Here is a 20,600-nt window from a genome sequence, read left to right on the forward strand (position 1 = left end):
TGTAAGGTTACGATCACAAGATTGTGTGCTCACTATAATATGATGGAGCGCAAGCACTGTGCCGAGGATTCCGTGTGGATTCTCTCATTTCACCTCCCACCAACTCTATGGTAGCTGCCGTTATGATCCCCATCTTCACCTGGATAAACCGATATCGTTTGTTTTCATATAAATCAGTCTTATTCTTTTCTCCCACTCTCCTTTTTTCTCTTAAATAAATATGCTTCGTATAATAAACTCACACATAATTAATGTTTTCTTTTAGACTAAAAAACTACACCTTACCACTGCGTAACTAAATTAGTTTAAATATTTGGTTTAGATGTTTCCTGATGAAAACAGAACAGTTTTAAAAAATGATGTGGTGGTTTTTCCCTTTAGTTTCCTTTACTTAAATAACACTCTTTTTGTATCCCTTGCAGAAGTTCGAGCCTAGTGTTAGTATGTGTCATCAGGGCCTAATGTCATTTGAAGGATTTGCAAGGTAACTTTTAAAAAATCTTTGCCTATCATTTCAGAGCATACATTTTTCAAACAGACTTACAAGTGCAGAGAACAAACTAGTGGTTACCAGTGGAGAGGGGGTTTGACAGAGGGGCACGATAGGGGAAGTGGATTAAGAGATACAAACTACAAGGTGTAAAATAAATATGATACAAGGAAGTAATGTACAGCACAGGGAATATAGCCATTGTTTTATAATAACTTTATATGGAGTATAATATATAAAAATACTGAATCAATATGTTGTATACCTGAAACTAATATAATATTGTAAGTCAACTATAGTCCATTTTTTTAAAAAAAGAGTATATATTTTTCCCATGCAATTCTAAGAAACTTTGTTTCCTCTAGGTTTCTGATGGATAAAGATAATTTTGCCTCGAAAAATGATGAATCGCAGGAGAACATTAAAGAATTGCAATTGCCCCTCTCCTACTATTACATTGAATCTTCACACAATACCTACCTCACAGGCCATCAACTCAAAGGAGAATCCTCAGTAGAACTCTACAGCCAGGTACTGAGAATTTCACTTGGAATATGCTTTTCATTAAACCTTATTTATGTAACCCCCAAAGTCACAAAAACCTGACCCCAGACTCCTTTGAAGAGCTTATACACTATTAATTGTGAAATGTGAGAAAACACGATGTGTGGGAAAACCACCTATACATACAGTTGTTTTCTTTACTTCTTTTTATTTCTCCCCTCCCCCCCCCGCATCTACACTTAACCTTTATTCTAGGCAAAATTTAAAAAGTAGTTGTTTGAGACCCATAGCTTTTAGATCCTGGTTAGTCTGACCTACCTCTACTAAAATTAGATTTTCCCATGGGAAAACTATCTAATTGCTTCACTAAATGCTAAATAAATCAATATATTGTAGTGGGAAAGCATAGCAGAAAATGCAACTGTCTGTGAAGTTATTCCCAAAATATTGTTTGTTTTGGTTTTCAATTTGTCAGAAAATTAATCTATCCCTATGGCAACCAACAAAAAAAAATTTTACAGACTGCAGGCACTGTCCCTACACATTTAAATTCATGGGAATATTCTTGAAAACTCAGAAGGGTCTCTGGACTAGAAAAAGCACATCCTTTTGACCTAGACATCCAGCTCTCAATGATCCATATGTCTGTTGCTTCTGTTATATTTTCTGCAACATCCTTGTCTATGCTGCCTGTTTTCTGAACTCCCACAAGGTGAGTTAATTATGGGAGGAGCTAGCTACGTCCAGGTGTGTGTGTGTGTTGGGGGGGTCCAACTGTAAAAATTGTGCTGTTTACACAAACCCAGAAGACTTGAGCTTCCTTTATTCTGATAAAGGTCTATATATTCCTCAAAGCATTGGTCAAACTTCTGTCCCAAAGCTTATCTGGTATGGAGTATGTATTTTATTTTATTTTATTATAGAAATCCATTTTTAATTTATTTATTTTACTTTTGGCTGCATCGGGTCTTCGTTGCTGTGTGTTTTGGGTTTTCTCTAGCTGTGTGGAGCGTGGGCTACTCTTCATTGCAGTGCGCAGGCTTCTCATTGCGATGGCTTCTCTTTGTTGAAGAGCACGGGCTCTAGGTGCGCGGGCTCAGTAGTTGTGGCATGTGGGCTCAGCAGCTGCGGCTCGCAGGCTCTAGAGCGCAGGCTCAGTAGTTGTGGCGCACGGGCTTAGTTGCTCCGCAGCATGTGGGATCTTCCCGGACCAGGGCTCGAACCCGTGTCCCCTGCATTGCAGGCAGATTCTTAACCACTGCGCCACCAGGGAAGCCCTGGAGTATGTATTTTAAACTCTAAAATCTAAGGGGCTTTTATTATGAAATGAAGATGTGGCCTTAGAGTAGTGATTTTCAAAATAAGAGTTCTGTCAAGGGGCCTCAGCTGCTGACACAGAAGAGCAGACAGTCACTGAAGAGCAGACTGCCACTGAAGATTTGCTCTTTTATGTACTTTATATATTGGCCCTCCATTTGTACCGAGTATTCCAAGGTTAAAAGAAGTTTGAAATCCATTGTTCTAGGGGAAAAAAATGAAGTGTGTGTGTGTGTGTGTGTGTGTGTGTGTCTGTGTGTCTGTGTGTCTGTGTGTCGGTGTGTGTATTTATCCCAGGAAAATAAGCAGGGACCATTGTCCTAGCTTTAATTCCTACTGCATATATATATTCATATATATTTGACATCAGGGAGGTTTTTTTTTTTTATTCCTTAACATACACCTCAAGTAGAGATTGTCATGGCCTTTGAATAAGGCACAGAAACCCCTCAAATAGACTCACAGATGTGATTAAACTTAGTATGAAGCTCCCTTCTATTTCACTTCTTACCACCCTCTGCTCTCTCTCAGCTCTCCCAGTTACCTCCCACGATTACTATATGGGGCAGATGAGAAGTGAGAAAAAGCTCTGTTCTCACCTGGAATTTGCAGCCCTGGTTCTCCTATTCTAGCCACATGTGGAAGCCTTAATGTCATGCAGACATTGATAAGGACCTTTAGTCTTTTCATACTGAAAACCCATCTCATCTGCTGCCGGTCAGTGAACATTCTTCCCAGCGAGGCTCACTACAGAGATGAGGGAGCCTCACGTCCCACCTGTCATATTACACGACAGTTTTCAGCCCAAAGCAACACACCTGTAGATACTCTAGTGCTGACAGACACTGATAGCCTTGGGATTCTTTGCCAAAGAATCAGTTCCCCCTGGGAAGATAGGTCACCTAGGAAAACCGGGTGCTGTATGCTGTGCAATGGGAAGAATCTACCAAGTATCTCATATAAAAACATTAAAATAAGGGGGATTCCACTATCCAAGTTATGTTGCAGCAAGTCTAATGGCCACTAGCCCCCAGTACTGGACTGCTGTCACATGAAAATAGTTAGGTGGATTCTTAAATCAGAGAGTTGGCCTATTCACAGATATATCCACCTTTGGTTTTGGTTGACCCTTTCAAAATATGGTCATCTTTAAGATAGTCCACAAATACAGTCTATGGAGGAAGAAGTTGCTCCAAGCAAATGTTACAGAGATGCAACCCAAGCACATATATCAGGAGCTCTGCTTCCAGCTCTAGATCCAGAGAAGCAAATAGGTATCATCTCATCTAATTCACTGGTAGTGTTTCCTGGAGTTCTTTGCTGAGGAGGCTGTGAGATAACACATCAGAGCTTAGGGGGCAAGTATATTATGATTGATTACTGATGACTGCTATGGGTGTGCAGAGGGGACTTTATGGATTATTTGTCATCTCTGCTGTAGAGGCTGTGCTAGGATTAGACAGCAAGGCAAATCCTTGATAACTCCCTGCTTCTACTCTTCTCCCATGCTATATGTTCACAGCAAAGGTATTAGGTGGTGGCAGAATGTGTGTCTAAATAGAGGAGATTTTATCCTGATTGGATTTATATAAATGTTTGGCCAGTTCACTAAGGAATCAGTGGCCTCATTTCCTCATCAGCACCTGTGTCACCTCCACTGACATCTGCCCAGATAGAGTTATAGCCTGGCTGTCATTTCAGGATGCACCATGTGTAGGTCCCTTGAGGGACCAAAGTTGATGGGAAAATTGTCATATGTTTTTGCTATCAAATTTTACCTTCCAATAGTATTCAGCTCTGGTAAGCACTCTTTCTACCTTAATCTATTCTCTCCCTTCCCCACCCCGATAAATTGTGGCCTTCGGCCAACATGTAATATTTCTTTTCAATCTTAGGCCCTTCTGTTTTAGCCTGGAGAGTGAACACTGATATGTGGAAGCCTGTGCTGGGTTTAATTTGAGACTTTATCTCCATTTGCTCATCTGGGGTGGATTCATTCATTGATCCCACAGGTCCTCCTGCAAGGCTGTAGGAGTGTAGAGTTGGACTGCTGGGACGGAGATGATGGGATGCCCATCATTTATCATGGACACACCCTGACAACCAAGATCCCCTTCAAGGTAATGCTTCATAACTTTCTTTAAATCAGATCACAAAGAGTCATTATCTTCATTCGTCATTTAAATGAATGACTCTTCCAAGTTATACCTTAGGTTGGGAGTTCTTATCCTGGGTCTTAAGGCTTCCCCAAATTGTGTGGGATGTACACATGTTCATTTTCCTAGGAGTTGATCTAGAACTCTCCTTAGATTCTCATTTGACCAAAGTTTAGTAACCATTACCTTAAATTAGTTATCATGTAATAATATTGTTGAAATTTTTACATCATAAGATGATATATAAAAGGCAGGGTCTGTTCTCTTGCTGTAGGAATTAAAGGTCATTTCTCCCGGTGTCCTGCTGACAAAGGCCAACATCATGTGTCAGGAGATGATTAAATGACATTATAAAGTAATGAGAATTGATTCCACCTAGGGAGATTGGCCACCCAGGAAGACTGGTTTCACTGTATTATTATTGCAAATTCTAAGTAGTTTATTTGTTCATTGTGCAATTACTATCCTCATTCAGAGGGTCTTTGGCTGTAACATCATTTTTTTCTGAACCGTGGCTGGGCTGGAAGGAATTTTCTTATTTCTGTCTTGTACGTGAAGATGGTGGCTAAAATGCATTTTCTTTTTAACTCATTTTCCTATTCAGCCCTCTTAAAACTTTTTGTACCCTATATTGAGGGAAGGAGTAGTTGATAACTGTGTTTACATACATGCATAAATATATGTGAATATGTGATGCATGTCTTATTGTCCCAAGTAGATTTGATTATAAACTCCTTGAAAGCAGGAAAGTATCTTACGCCTGATCATTTTTGATGCTGTAACTAAAACAGTGTCTTTTACTTATACTCACTATATATATATATATATATTTGTTAAATTCAGGATACTGATAGCTGTTCCTCATAGTATGTGAACAATACTCAATATGAATAGTTTAATGTACTTACAGAAAATAGCCTGTTGCTTAACTTGAAAATACATTTGAAAAGATAAAAATCACTTTGGCCAGAGTCTTCTGCATAAACAGTTTAGACGCTTTCTGTGGCTGTAAATGCCTTGCCTTTTGACACCTTGGGCAGATATCTGAACTCTCATGAGCTGTTTTGGCTCTCACAGGAAGTGGTTGAAGCCATCGATCGCAGTGCCTTTATCAACTCTGACCTCCCCATCATCATATCTATTGAGAACCACTGTTCATTGCCTCAGCAACGAAAAATGGCAGAAATTTTCAAGGTAAGGTATCAGCTAAATGACGGGATGGTATCTTGGCCTTTGTCTTGTGACTGTTGTTGAGCTTAATTTGGGGCCACTGTGGACCACACCACAGCTGGACCTCAGCTGTGAAGCACGTACAGTTAAGGTCCCTCAGACCTGAGAAATAGGGATGCCCTGGGAGTTTGGGCTCTCTCTTGAGTGGTCCATCTTTTCAGCTGGAGTGATAGAAGCACTGTTCTGTGGTCTCCTGAGCATTTCCAGAAAACCTTCGGAGTTAACAAGAGACCAACTTTCCAACACTTTTGGTACCACAAATCAGGGATGCCAGGATGTCACCTGTCAGTTGTATATGGAAAAGCTGAAAATATCTCAGGGCAAATAAGTCAAATCTTCTTGTGGCCCAACTTCATAGATGGAGATCCAAGGTGGCGAAGAGGTTAGACTGGCCAGAATAGTGCTGTTAACCCTCAGCTCTTCCTTATACAAGGGAAATATAATGCAGACAGATTTAAGGGCAAATACGCCATTATACTTCCTCCTTCCTCCACTGGTAGAGGTGTTTATGGGAATATGGCTCTCAGTGGGAGGGAGGGGCATGGCTAGAGGGAAATGTCCCCAAATACTAACGTCAACAAAACTAATTAGCCTTTCATGTTGCCTTTTCTTTGCCATCATTTAGAATAATGGTCTCTAAACTTTTTTGATTGCATACCCCATCAGTAAAATATACCGTGTATTCCTGTTGTGTGTGTATTGACTTATTCATAAATTATATACATATCCTACTTATTAACATATTTTATACATTAATTAAAACATGCAAAAATAGAACATAAAAGAGAGTAACATAGAAAGGATAAAGTAAAGAATAACTTTTAAATACTATTATTTATTAATGATACAAAAACCCTTTTGCTATTATAAAAAAATTTTTAAATAAACTTATTTATTTATTATCTAAATTTTTAGTGGGAGTAATATGATTAAATACACTTCATTATTTTGGAAATTTTTGTGATCACTGACTTGAATGTCTGGTTTTAAGTTTAGTTTATTATTTCAATATTTGGCTTTAACGGCTATAGTAGCTGATAAAAATGCCTTACAAAGATACCTGTATCCAGATGGAAAAGGGATGTCATTAACTGCACTTGCTAAATCATGGTACTCATTTCTCAATTCCATTAATGAGGCAAAGGTTCTTATTGGAATTTGGCTAGACAATTTATATGTTTCCTGGTATCAATCAGCTTTTCTTATGAACTAATTGAAAAGGTGTTGCCTTTTTTTTCTTTTTTTTTGCGGTAGGCGGGCTTCTCACTGTTGTGGCCTCTCCCTTTGCGGAGCACAGGCTCCGGACGCACAGGCTCAGCGGCCACGGCTCACGGGCCCAGCCGCTCCGCGGCATGTGGGATCTTCCCAGACGAGGGCACGAACCCGTGTCCCCTGCATCGGCAGGCGGACTCTCAACCACTGCGCCACCAGAGAAGTCCGAGGTGTTGCCTTTTATATTTTTAACATATGAGTTCAGACTCCAGTAAACTCCTTCATTTAGAGGATTTTTTAACCATTAGAAAATCTGCTTCCAGGTAGCCTGAGTGTGCATACATAAGAGTTTTTATGTTAACACACATTGTTTCCTACAACAAAATCACATCACAATAGAAATATTTTTAGACAGCTGTCTTTACTCTTTCCAGAACACAGATTTTATCTAAAGAGCAAATACGTTCAGTCTTCCCTGGTGGCACAGTGGTTAAGAATCCGCCTGCCAATGCATGGGACACAGGTTCGAGCCCTGGTCCGGGAAGATCCCACATGCTGCAGAGAAACTAAGCACTAAGCCCGTGCGCCGCGACTACTGAGACTGTGCTCTAGAGCCCACGAGCCACAACTACTGAGCCCGCGTCCCACAACTACTGAAGCCCGTGCGTCTAGAGCCCGTGCTTCGCAACGAGAGAAGCCACCGCAATGAGAAGCACGCGAACCGCATCGAAGAGTAGCCCCCGCTTGCCGCGACTAGAGAAAGCCCACGCGCAGCAACGAAGACCCAATGCAGCCAAAAATAAATAAATAAAATAAATAAATTTATTTTTTTTAAAAAGCAATTACTTTCTCACTCCGTGTTAAAACGTTACCCTTATCGTATAGGAGCAGATTAACAGGGATTTCATCATCATCATTGTCGTCTGGTAACAAAGTACAGCTACCCACTATAAACACAGAAAAAGTCCGAAATTTTAGGATACTTTTTTTTTAAAGAAAATTGTATAACTGAGAATACTCCTTTAATTTACTGCTTTTTCCTTATATAAAATGTGAGCTTCTATATGTTGTAAAAGATTTTCATAATCACTTTTCATCTCATTACAAAATATTTCAAAGAGAAGTCTTTTTGTGAAATTAACCACATGCCGCCGCCAAAGCACCCAAACTGTCATCATCTCAATAAGCTGTTAGCAAACAAAGATGTGAGGGACTCACCTTTGCTCCCTCTGCGTCAAGAGATTCCCTCCTCGTCCCTCAGGGACCTTCATGAACAGTGCCTGACATACAGACTGAGGGCACCATTTTCAGTCTGTACGTTAAGCACTAATAAGCTTCCATTTTGTTCTTTTTTTCATTAAAAAATAACCAGAAATGGAAACTGACATGTTTTCTACCCTCACCCCAAATGGGTCGTCCTGTGCCTTCCCCCACCACCCACCTCCTTGGGGGATACACATTTCCCTTTGAAGACCAGTGCTCAGAAAAACTTTATGAGAATGGTGTCTGTGGTTCTTTCTACTCAGTGGTGACAAATTCTCCCTATTATTTTTCATGTTTGTCCCCACTTCCTACCTACTTCAAGGTTTGTATCCTTGTGACTTCTTAGCCATGTCTGGAACAGACCATATTCTACAAATCACAGCCTCTAACTGAATCTCTTTTTCTTCTTTAGTACATCAGACCCCAGAGTATTTTTCTAAATAGTTAGAGCTGGGCCCCCCTGGAGAGGGGCCTAGACGCCTCCTCCTGGCCTTCTAACCACTTCCCTTCTTTCCAGTAAGAAACTATTCAGGGCTGGGGGGCGGGGGACACACGGATACAACATCTTTCCTAGTTCCTCTTCCTAGGATTTTTAGAACAATTCAACTGGGCTGAAATATCTAGCTGATGATTCAGGTATAGATAAAGGGCATTGATTATTTGTTTTCCTTTATTGTTTTCAGACTGTGTTTGGAGAAAAGCTGGTGGCTAAATTCTTATTTGAGAGTGATTTCTCAGATGATCCAATGCTTCCCTCGCCTGACCAACTCAGGAGGAAAGTACTTCTCAAAAATAAGAAGTTAAAAGCCCATCAGACACCAGTGGATATATTAAAGCAAAAGGTACTGTCTTATTAAAGAAGTTATGAGTATGCTGTGTGCCCAGAACAAAGAAATTCATGTCATTCTAACCTTTCAGATGACTGATGGGTAACCAGTTTTTGAAGATTCAGTTTCCTTGAATGATACATTTGATTTTTGGCTTTCCACTGAATAGACTGATAAATACTCTTCCCACTTACATAAAATTTTATTTTGAAAAATTGATGTAGAATGTACCTCATTATTTAATTTATTCTGAGCAGGATAATAAGTGACTCTTGTCTCTGGGCCTGGGCTTCACCGCTGTCAATCCCACAGTGGTCGCTATAGTCCTCTTTAAGAAGAGTCCCCTGTCGGGAGAGCACTTGGACATGGGGTTATGACTCCTGAGGTCAGTAGTAGAACCCCAATAGCAGCAGCCCTGTGCTCCCAGCATGGAAGTTGGCACAGTGTATCACTGTGGCATATGGACCCCAAGGCACTTCTGTACCTGCCTCACCCATGGAGATCTAGTCCCCGAGCACCACAAACTTGCCTATATAGGAGGGCCCTCAGCCCAAGGATCTGTGAAAAAGTTCAGGTCCAGGACCACTGAGTCCATATACCAGGTTGAACTTACTCATCCCACAGACTGACAGCTGCCAAAACTATTTGTCCTATTTAGGAGAGCACTGTTGGCCCTGAAACACCACTTTTGAAAATTACAGCAACCAGGAGTTGCTGCATGAACCTCAGCCCCCCGCAGGACTAGAATGGTGCAGCCCCGGCAGCGTGGACAGTCCAAAGTAAAACTAGGTCATGGCCTAGAGCTTTTAATTTCTCTCTGAGCATCACCTCCAAGCCTCCAGGCCCTACTCCAGCTCTGCTTTAAGTGGTTCCCAGAGAACAGATGGATTCTATGAACCCAACAGATTTGGAACCTTTGTCCTAAGTCATTGATTAAAAAATGTCAAGTCGAGCTGTACAGCAGAAACCAACACAACATTTTAAATCAACTATACTCCAATAAAATGCTTTTTTTTAATTTCAAGTCAGATTGAGTCAAAAGTCCAGTTTGACCTAGTTGAGTAGTCTATTTGGAACAATCGTCAAATCTTCACTTCCATTAAGAATATTTGGATATTCTTCCATCTGTGGATATGCTTGGATTTGTGAATCTTATTAAGACGTGATTTCCAGAAGTCAATGCTCAGGGTCTGACAGCACAAGGACCGTGAAACCATCACCTCTCTTAATTTGAACTTTATACCTCAGTTAATACAACCTAGAACTGTTCTCACTATTTAAATTTTTTAACGCCTACCAGGCTCATGTTGAGTTTGTGGAGAGCAAAGAGTTCAGTTATTTTTCACAGGACTAAACTTATGCCTAGTCTCCCCATTTTTCCAGGTTTACAATTAATTTTAAACTTTTGTGTAGCAAGAGTCTCACATTTATCTCTGTTAAACTTGCTCTTCTTGGTTTTGGTTTGTTATTATAGCATACAAGGTTCTTTGTGGATTTTGACATCCGTCATCTAATTATTTATTAGCAGTTTTCCAAACTGTGCCTTCACCCAAGTTGCCCTTGAGCCGGACGGCCAAGTGGAGAGCCCTGTGGCCCTTCTTGCAGGACCTCCGTCAAGTTTAGGTGATTATCACTCTTGTCTGGTGCTCTCTTCTCTGAAGCCCAGACTTCTGCAGAATCTGCTTCAACCTCTTTCTTTATAGAATAGAAATTGAGATCTAGGCATTTATGGGACTTTCTCCAAGCCACCCAGTTCATAGTGGCAGAGCCAGGATTCTGATTCAGGTCTTCAGGGAACACCTTGTCAAAGACAACACAGAAGTAGGATACGTTGATAACAATCACTGGGGCATTTTCAAAGACACAGATTCTTAGGTCCCAAATCTGCCCAACTACATCAGAATTTCCATAAGGAAGACTTGGTAATCTGTTTATTTAAAAAATAATTCTTATCCCCCTGAAAGTTGGAAAATACTGCTTATCTGTTATTTCCCACAAAGTGAGTTACCTTACCAGCAAAGTCCAAAGAGGTTACTGTGTGGGAGATTTGTTCTTAGTAAACCTATGCTTCTTCTTGCTAATCGCCTCTTTATTTTCTGTGTTCCACAACCAAATAATCCATTCTGAGATTCTGTCAGGTATTACTTTGACACTTTCTACCATACAACTTCCACAACTTACCTCTTCCTCCTTTTGGAAAAATGGGACAATATAATCCCATTTTCAGTTTTTTAAAATCGCTTCCAGAGCCCCGTGATTTCCCAGGGACTACTGACAGTCATATCTGCAAGACCTTTTAATTGCCTGGCAGGTTGTGGGTCTGGACCAGGTGATCTGAGTTCACACGGGGTTGGGTGAATGCATGCCAGGAGCTCCAGTGTGCTCAGACCAACCCTCCAACTTAGAAGGTCTGGGCTCTTTCTGTGCAAGGAGCTCACCCTCAGCAAGGATGCACTGACTCCGAGCAGGATTTCTGAAGCCCTCCATCTGCCTCAAGCTTGTGCTAAGGCTCTTGCCGAGGATCCTTAACTATACCCCGCCAGATCACCAGTATTCTACCCTTGGTCTCCTGAACTCCAACCTGCTAGACTCAGACAGTTCATGCTCAGTGACAGGTGCTGTGCTAGGGGCTGGGGGAACAGAGCAAATGAGACATGGCTCCTGCCTGGACCCATGTGAGCCAGTTCTTCACCTGACACCCCACTCTAACCCCCGGACCTATATCTGAATCACTTTTATCAAGGGCTGGGGTCCTGTTCTTCTGCCTCAAAATAAGTAGGATATGGCAAAGAATAAGGAAGTCAGCTCTTGGCTGGCACTGGGCCACCTGTCCCATACTTCCTGCACTGGGGGAAGTACCTGAGCATCGAAGGGACCTTGACACTCCACCTTCTGACATTTGCTGGTAGTGGGACTTTGAACGGCAGCACCCCCATTATTGGTTCTCAAAACCTTCTGTCGGGGGCCCACCAGGCTCTTGGCATCATCATTCTCGGTACTTGGCTCCACCCTGCATTTTTACTGCAGGAAGGCCCTTTGCTTATCCAGGACAGATAGACTTGCTTTTGTAGCTCACTTGTGCCTAGAGCAGATTTCCCAAAGCTTGGAAGAACACTACTCCTGTGAGACACTCTGAAAAAAGAAAAAAAAATTTTCCTGGTTAAATAAGTGTGGGAAATGCTGCACTGGAGATCTTTGAAGGACCGTGATGTCCTTTAGCATATTTAATGAAGGCTCTATGAAACTCAGTTTCTGTAAGATGCTGTTTTTAAACTTCCATTGTGTTTTGTGGTTACTGTAATTCTCATTTTTTTACATAACAGCTATTAACACGCATGGAGCTAGTGTTCCATAAAAACGTTGAGCCTAGACAATGCCCAGTTATCTGGAGTAGACTGCATGTAAAAGATTTATCTTGATATCAACATAGCCTACATTGTATCTTCCTTATGTATATATTTTTATTATAAAGGTAATATAACCACATTTCGGAAAGCTTAAGGAAGAATTATTTTAAAACACATAATTCCAAAGCCAAACACAACTTGTATCACAAGGATTCTTAACCTTAGTAATATCCACAGACAGAATTGAGGGGATCCATGAAATTAGATGAAAAAAATTAAATTTTTTTTTGGCTGCGCCATGCGGCTTACAAGATCTTAGTTCCCCAACCAGGGATTGAACCTGTGCTCCCTGCAGTGGAAGCACAGAGTCCTAACCACTGGACCAATAGGGAATTCCCGAAAAAAAATTACATCTTCATTTTCACTAACCTCTAGCTGAAAGTTAGCCTTTCCTCTGATTATAAATGTAGGGAACAAACCACAGTAAAGTTGGCAGCATCTATGTCTCTGTCACCAGTAGAAATCACAGATGTTTCATATTATATCACAGTTGTTGCTAATATCTCCAAGAATTATTTATGCTCATCACTATTTAAGAAACGTTACTTGACCTACCATATTTTTTACTATGTTAATAAATAAACATATATTCCTATAGCACATATTTTTTTAAGATTTAATAACTGTATCAACATTCATTTTTTCCTTTGTAATCTTATGTATTTTGTTCTATGCATTTAAAATATCATTCTGAAAAGGGACCTTACCTCACCAGACTGCCTAAGGGGCCTGTGCCATAAAAACAGGTCAAGAATCCCTACCGTATTAACATTTAATAGCTTGCCTTTTATGCACATCATTTTATATAATTATAATCATTATATGTAGACAGAAAGAGTTATTGAACAAAGGATATAGAATTATATATATATTTACATAGATACATGTATATATGTATATGCTTACATGTATAAATATTATTTATATCTATACACACACAAAATTCTGTATCCTTTGTTCAATAAATACATATCACAATTATTTGTCAAGTCTTATTCTCTCAAGCAGATACACCATAGTTTACTGACGTCATTCCTCTATTGTTGGACTTTTAGGTTGCTTCCTGTTTTTAATTCACGCAAGTAACTTTGCCTATATGTTGGACTATTTCCTTATGCTAGGCTCCCAGATTTATATTTATTCTTGTGTCCTGTGATATTCCTTCACAGTAATTCTAGTCAAATGTAGAAGCACATGACCTCCCCGATAGCACACATCAATTTTCCAGAAATCTCTAGGCCTATTTTGTTAATCTGACTGACGGTTCAAATAATCTGACTGACGGTTCAAAGGTCTGTTGAAAAAACTTTATTTAAATCAAACTATTCTTTTAGTCTCGTCCATAGGGATTCTAACATTTTTCTCAAGGTCAAAGGTCTTTAGATAGTATTTTAAGAAGGGGGAAAAAGCCCAGTTTCTTAGCAGAGATTTACTTTTCCAAAATGGATGGGCTGATTTGCTTCTTCATCATTTGGGATTGATGGTGGTTCTCTGAAGCACCCAGGTTTCTCCTGGCGGGGTTGTCCTAGGAAACCTGGATGGCTGGGCACCACACACGGAATCCTTGTGATTGTTTCCTAAAAGCTCCTGGATTCCTCCTGTAGGGACGTTAACATTCACTTAAGTATTGACGTTGTGCTTTAAGTGACTATAGAGTTTTGGGGCTTTTCTCAAATAATCAAAATAGGTTAAGCCATTTTTTATAACTGTGGTAAGCCTTAGGTGGTCATTTGGTAAGCTATAAATGAAAGTTTAGTAGCTGGGCATCTGCAGTCTTTAATTATTGATATGTTACAGGCTCATCAGCTAGCATCCATGCAAGCTCAGGCTTATAATGGTGGCAGTGCCAACCCTCCACCTGCTAATAACGAAGAAGAGGAAGATGAAGAGGACGAATATGATTATGACTATGAATCCCTCTCTGACGGTAAGAAAGCCAACCCTATGCTATACGCAGGGAAGTGCCTGGAAGATTTTTCTACTGGGTTTTTCGGGTGTCTTTTTTTTCTTAGCAATAGACTTAGCAATAAGTCTGTTGCTCCATAGACCAACAATACCGATTGTTGTAATATTATCTAAGAGTTTCTGGAATCCTGCTGCTTAGTAAGGACCAAGCAAGGAAAGGGATTCTGTCAGCCACTACAGACACCACTCAAGGAAAGAATAGGAGGGTGTGGGAAGCAATCCAGGGGTTGTTCCTAAATTGGTTTCTAGAGGAAGAGGTGGAATTACTGCAAAGAGACCCCATTCCCACCCTTTCGGCATCTGGTGTAGCGGATGCTCTTGGCAGGAATTGTAGACGAGGGCTGACTCTTTTCTCTCCCCTGTACCACCTGCAGGGGGCAGCATCGCGTTCCTGTGCCCTCTGCTGCTCCCCTTCACTCCCCGCCCCCCTTCCCTTGTTCTCACATTACTAAGCCAACCAGACATTTCCTTCTGACCCCACCAAAAAGATATGGGTGATGGCTAATGGTGCAATACAAAAAAAGTCACATGAATGATGTTACTTACCTATTAAAGGTGAAGGATTCTTCTTAGGAGATAATTAGGTTTCAGTTGTGTTTCATTTGCACTAAATTAGTGTCATTTGCTAGAGATTGCAAAATGTTTTCTCAGGTACCACTGCTGATGGTAGACTGTTTAACTTTGGCAGCTTCTGAAAGACAAATATTTAGTAATGAAAAGATACCAAAGTTCCTGTTTATTTAAACGTTATACATGTGACTATATTACTTCTCTGTAGGATATTGTCTTGTTAATATGCAGATATGCCCAGACCAGCAAGCGTTTACCACTTGCATTAAGAGAATCAAGCTACACTCCTTCAAATATCTGCTTCTCACGCAGCACGATTGTCTCCTGGTCGTGTTTGGTTTTGTGAGCCTCCATCATAGCCAGCAGCTACAGTCCAACCCCTTTCTGCCCCCAAATACAATACTAGTCTCTGTCCATGTAATATTTGTCCTTAGTAATTGTTGATTGCTTCATATAATCAACTAAAAGCCAATGTACCCGACCTGAAGTCCCATCAGATAACACGAGGGCATATTCTCTAATGGGGAGGTCGAAAGTGGGAGAAAATGGGAAAGAGTCAAGGTCATTTCTTGTATCCTATTCCTCAGAAGTCGTGGGAGTATGAATCTTTTTATATTGACTTATTCCTCCCCGTGGATCTCTACCACAGTCATGGTAATGTTGTTTCATAGAACAAATTTATTTGATAAGAAATGAAAACCACATTTAAGAAATCAACCAAATCCAGATGTTATCTGCCCCTGTGAGAAGTTAGTGCTCTGGAAGATAAATTCACTCTCTATCATAAAATACTTCTGTGTTTTTTTCTGTACTTTTGAAAACAGGAAAGAAAAGACTTTTCTTAATTATTAGTAGTATAGGACGTTTTGATATGCAGATAACAAAATGCATAGGGAAGGTGGGGGAAGGAGCTTTCTGATTTATTTTCAGTTAGGAGGGTAAAATTTAAACCCTACCCCACTGAATCTCTAGGACAGTTGCACGCTTTTTAAAAACCCACATGTGCTGGGGTGGGGTATACATGGAAAGCACCCTCAGGTTCTGCTCCAATAGACTGTGAGACCTTGGGTCAATGTCTTTTCACCACTCTAGACTTTAGGCCCCTCAGAGGCATAATGGGAGGATTTTGTCACAGGTTGTCAGATGTTCTCCCTTCTAGCACTAACATCTATGATCTATGACAGTTAATTCCAATACCACCACATGATAATTTCCCATTTCATTAAAAGAGTCCTTTGACTGGCGGATTCCCAAATAGGCCTTGTAGTTGATTATGCCGGGACTTATTTAAGCTTACCCTATTAAGGCTTCCTGATGCTACTGTTAAATGCCAGACAGTCTTGCACTTCCGGTCATGGTTTGTGGTGCCGAGCTCATCCCTGCCTCCTTCCCTCAACCTTACTTTCTCTGGCTGAGATGAGAAGAAAACAGAAACCTGCTTGCTAAGGGTAGGACCATTCCCAGCTTCTTAGCAGGACCCCAAACGTTTCTAAGCTTCTTGTAATGATGGATCCCTTTGAGGATGAGATGGAAGCTGTGACCAGTCCCCTCAGAGAAATAAACATGGTCTCAAATTTCTACATAAAATTGCAAGAGTTTTCACAGGCCTTCTGAGCCCCTCGCAGGCACCTCAGGCTAGAAACCCGTCTCTAAAGTCTGGGTGGCCCAGTTTATCTCTGTGACAGCTCTAGTCCTCAGTTTTCACATATATAAAATGAGCAAATTCGTCTAAAACCTCTTTTGGCTATAAAAATGTGATAGTTCTGGGCTTCCCTGCTGGCGCAGTGGTTAAGAATCCGCCTGCCAGTGCAGGGGACATGGGTTCGAGCCCTGGTCCGGGAAGACCCCACATGCCGCAGAGCAACTTAAGCCTGTGCTCCACAACTACTGAGCCTGCGCTCTAGAGCCCGCGAGCCACAACTACTGAAGCCTGCGTGCCACAACTACTGAAGCCTGCATGCCACAACTACTGAAGCCTGTGCGCCTAGAGCCCGTGCTCTGCAACAAGAGAAGCCACCGCAATGAGAAGCCTGTGCACCACAACGAAGAGTAGCCCCTGCTCGCCACAACCAGAGAAAGCCCACACACAGCAACGAAGACCCAACACAGCCAAAAATAAATAAAATAAAACACATTAATTTAAAAAAAGAACGCTTTAAAAGAAAAAATGTGATAGTTCCTAGGCACAAAATTACTTCCAGAAAATCTAAAGGAAGTTGCAAATGAGGCTCAAGTATTTCAAGAACTGCTACTCTGCCTTTTGGCCACTAAGTTCTTGATGAATATTTATTCAATTAAATTTTATTAAATAAACATCAGTTAATTTTTTCCCAACCTTGCTGTTTATCTTGACTAGCTTTGAACGTGCACTAGAGTAGAGATTTGAATTTCCAACTTCATATAGACATCCTGTGACTTCGTATATATGAAGTCTAATGACTGCATGATTCTAACAAATTAATCAATTTATATCCATTTGACATAAAGTATTTTGGGGAGTATTAGGACAATCAGTAGCTGAAAATACGCAATGTGAATGTGGCAGCGTGATTAACGTTAACAATGTTTGCACTTCTTTTATTGCTAGGCTTTGTATCCCTTAATAGTCAAAATATTACATCGATGGAAGATTTCTTATTTCATTTACCTTGTAATCTAAGCTGTTGTTATTCATGCTTTGCTTCATACCTTAGTTTAATTTATCTGGCTTTTTGCCTTTATTTTCCTTACTTTTATCCCCTTTCTGATTCTGTTTTTCTGTAGCAGATGTCCTTACTGCTTCTCCTGTTCCTAACAGTCAGGAAGGTAAAGCCACTTGAACCTGACCTTGTAACTGCATGAATGTCGGCATTCTGTTTCCATTTGCTTAGGCCTGATTAGCATGAAGTTGTGACCCTCATAAGAATAAAAATGTAATTAAATGATTGATCTCGTTTATTTCTTGGCAGCCTGCATGGCCCTGATTTGGTATAAGGATATTTTGGTCTAAGCATTTGTGATCTGATGAGATAGTAAAATCATGGGTGAGAAATGAGCTTTCTTGTTTTTCGTTTTTCCTTTTAAAAGAACATAATCATGTTATATCTCTAACACCTTTAAAATCATTTTGAATAGTAATACCAAAACAAGAGCAAAGTATAAGATTATCTGTCATACTTTGGAAATTTTTAGATATATTTTAATTCCTATCCTTAAGATTTTCCCTTAATAAATTGATAGACAGTTATGAAAAAATTACTTTCCAATTAAGCATAATTGTGAAAACTGCATTGCAAATAAGTGTCTTTTTCCCTCCGGTTTTGACATTTCTAGAGGCAAAAAAAGCTAATAGCTTCATTTTAAAGTGAGAGTGATTAAATCATGCCTGCACCATCTAGAAGTGCTTCAACCACTAAATCCTTCCCAAACTTGTGTGCTGAGAGCTTCTTGACACAGTATCTTCCATAATGTTTGCACAGTTCCAACCATCTATATGAAAATGAGCTTTCTCATTTAGATTACGTCTATATGGTACCAAAACTACTGGTAAATTAGTCTATTCAATCAAAAATAAATGTATCATTTAACAGATTTTTAAAATTATACTTCAAGCCATCATTTTGGTAACATGTAGCCAGTGCCTCAGTCTTACATTACAGATAAGCACAAGTACCTGGATATCCTTGCAATGATGTAGCCATAGCCCTTAAGTGAAGCATTCAGTTCTTGTTTGCTGAAGCCTGCCAACTCATTTTCAGACAACATTCTAGAAGACAGACCTGAAAATAAATCATGTAATGACAAACTTCAGTTTGAGTATAATGAAGAAATCCCCAAGAGGATAAAGAAAGCCGATAACTCTGCTTGCAACAAAGGAAAGGTGGGTGAATGGTTTCTGTTAAATTACACTTGGACTGTCAGTTTCAGATAGGATTTCACTCCCTCCCTATCCTTTCCCTTCACCTCTCTGCTCACTTTCCCTTAGACACCAAAGTCCACATGGTGATGATATGGGACCCCCATCTGCAATTTATAGAAGGTTAGTCATCGATTCGTCCAGCCAATACCTACTGAAGATATAGTGTGTGGCAGGCACTGAGATAGCGCAGGAGGTGATTTGGCCATGGAGACAAACATGTAAACAGTGCTTGTAGATAAGTACAAAGAACAGGGATTACTCCGTGTAATCAGAGCATGATGATGTTGAGAAGCAGACAGAAACAGGGCATTCAGACCAGGAGGCTGGTACGTTCAAGGAATTGCTAGAGGTTTTACAGGTGTTTGGGATGACCAGGAAGATAAACAGGGCTGATTGGGAAGTGTTAACAGAGGAAGGACAACAAGAATAGAAAGAAAAATGAGATACCCGGACCCAACCCTCAAGTGCCTCACAGTGTATAGACTCTGAGCAAATCTATAGACATAGTTACAGTGACATTGTTGGACAACAAAATAATAAAATATGCCAAAAATTTGAGCCACAGAAGATACATACTCCACTATCTGTTCATTCAACAACTATGCATTGAGTGTTCCACATTTAAGACGCTGGACTGTGCTCTGAGGGAAGATGAAGAATGAGTTAGACTCAGCCCTTGCTCTCAGAAAGCTTTTCTCTAGGGAAGGTGTTAGGACATGTATATGGATAAGATAGAGCAAGTGAAACACAGTGATGACATGAGAAAGGAACAAAGAGCTTTAGGGATTCCAAGGTGAGTGGCATATATACCTTCCCTGTAAACCAGTATCATTTTTCCCTTGTTAGGTTTATGACATGGAACTGGGAGAAGAATTTTATCTTCCTCAGAATAAAAAGGAAAGCAGACAGATTGCACCAGAGCTTTCTGACCTTGTCATCTATTGCCAAGCAGTAAAGTTTCCAGGTAAGAATAGACAGTATCAAATGAACTTATTTACAAACAGAAACAGACTCACTGACTTAGAGAATGAACTGGTGGTTACCGGGAGTCGGGTGGGGGGAATAGTTAGGGAGTTTGGGATTTACATCTACACACTGTATTTAAAATGGATAACCAGCAGGGACCTAATGTAGAGCACAGGGAACTCTGCTCAATATTATGTAACAACTTAAATGGAAGAATAATTTGGAAAAGAATAGATACATGTGTATGTATAACTGAATCACTTTGCTGTACACCTGAAACTAACACAATGTTGTTGATCAAGTACTCCAATATAAAATAAAAGTTAAAAAAAAAAAGAATAGACAGTATATAACTGATTCACTCTGTTATAAAGCAGAAACTAACACACCATTGTAAAGCAATTATACCCCAATAAAGATGTTAAAAAAAAAAGGATAGACAGTATCATTTATAACATTAGTACCAGGATTTATGCTACGTATTTGATGTACATCGTCTTAAATGACTCCATAATAATTCTATGAGTAGGTGGATTTATCTCCATTTCTAAATAACAGTCTGAGAGAGATGAAATAATTGGCCCAAGGTTTCAGAGCATATCAGTTAAGACTCTTTTGTTTGAAAGTGGCAGAAGTTACTTAAGCAAAGAAGAAATTTATTGGCTTATGTGTTGAAAAGTGAAGAGATACATGAGTTTCAGGTACAGCTTGGTCCAGGGCTTTCTCTCTCCATATTTCTCACTCTGCTGCTACCATGTTGGCTCTTTTCCCTTTGCGGTTGCAAGGCAGCTGCAG

The 20,600-nt window shown here is 40.2% G+C and overlaps 1 protein-coding gene across 3 annotated transcripts in view; it reads left to right on the forward strand.

The window, feature by feature from the left end:
• Window positions 1–20,600, forward strand: part of PLCE1 (phospholipase C epsilon 1) — a 318,800-nt gene that overhangs the window by 263,888 nt on the left and 34,312 nt on the right. For 2 of the 3 annotated variants that reach the window (XM_029245178.1, XM_029245177.1), the window contains exons 15-23: window positions 423–484; window positions 856–1,021; window positions 4,324–4,431; window positions 5,545–5,661; window positions 8,856–9,014; window positions 14,204–14,333; window positions 17,708–17,746; window positions 18,679–18,800; window positions 19,686–19,803. In XM_029245178.1, the coding sequence (XP_029101011.1) occupies window positions 423–484; window positions 856–1,021; window positions 4,324–4,431; window positions 5,545–5,661; window positions 8,856–9,014; window positions 14,204–14,333; window positions 17,708–17,746; window positions 18,679–18,800; window positions 19,686–19,803 (1,021 nt within the window). The remainder of the gene's footprint in view (window positions 1–422; window positions 485–855; window positions 1,022–4,323; window positions 4,432–5,544; window positions 5,662–8,855; window positions 9,015–14,203; window positions 14,334–17,707; window positions 17,747–18,678; window positions 18,801–19,685; window positions 19,804–20,600) is intronic. The other variant, XM_029245179.1, reaches the window with a different exon arrangement.

The sequence above is a fragment of the Monodon monoceros genome, unplaced genomic scaffold, assembly GCF_005190385.1.
Source record: "Monodon monoceros isolate NGI ecotype Baffin Bay Population unplaced genomic scaffold, NGI_Narwhal_1 Super_Scaffold_4, whole genome shotgun sequence".
Classification (NCBI taxonomy): domain Eukaryota; kingdom Metazoa; phylum Chordata; class Mammalia; order Artiodactyla; family Monodontidae; genus Monodon; species Monodon monoceros.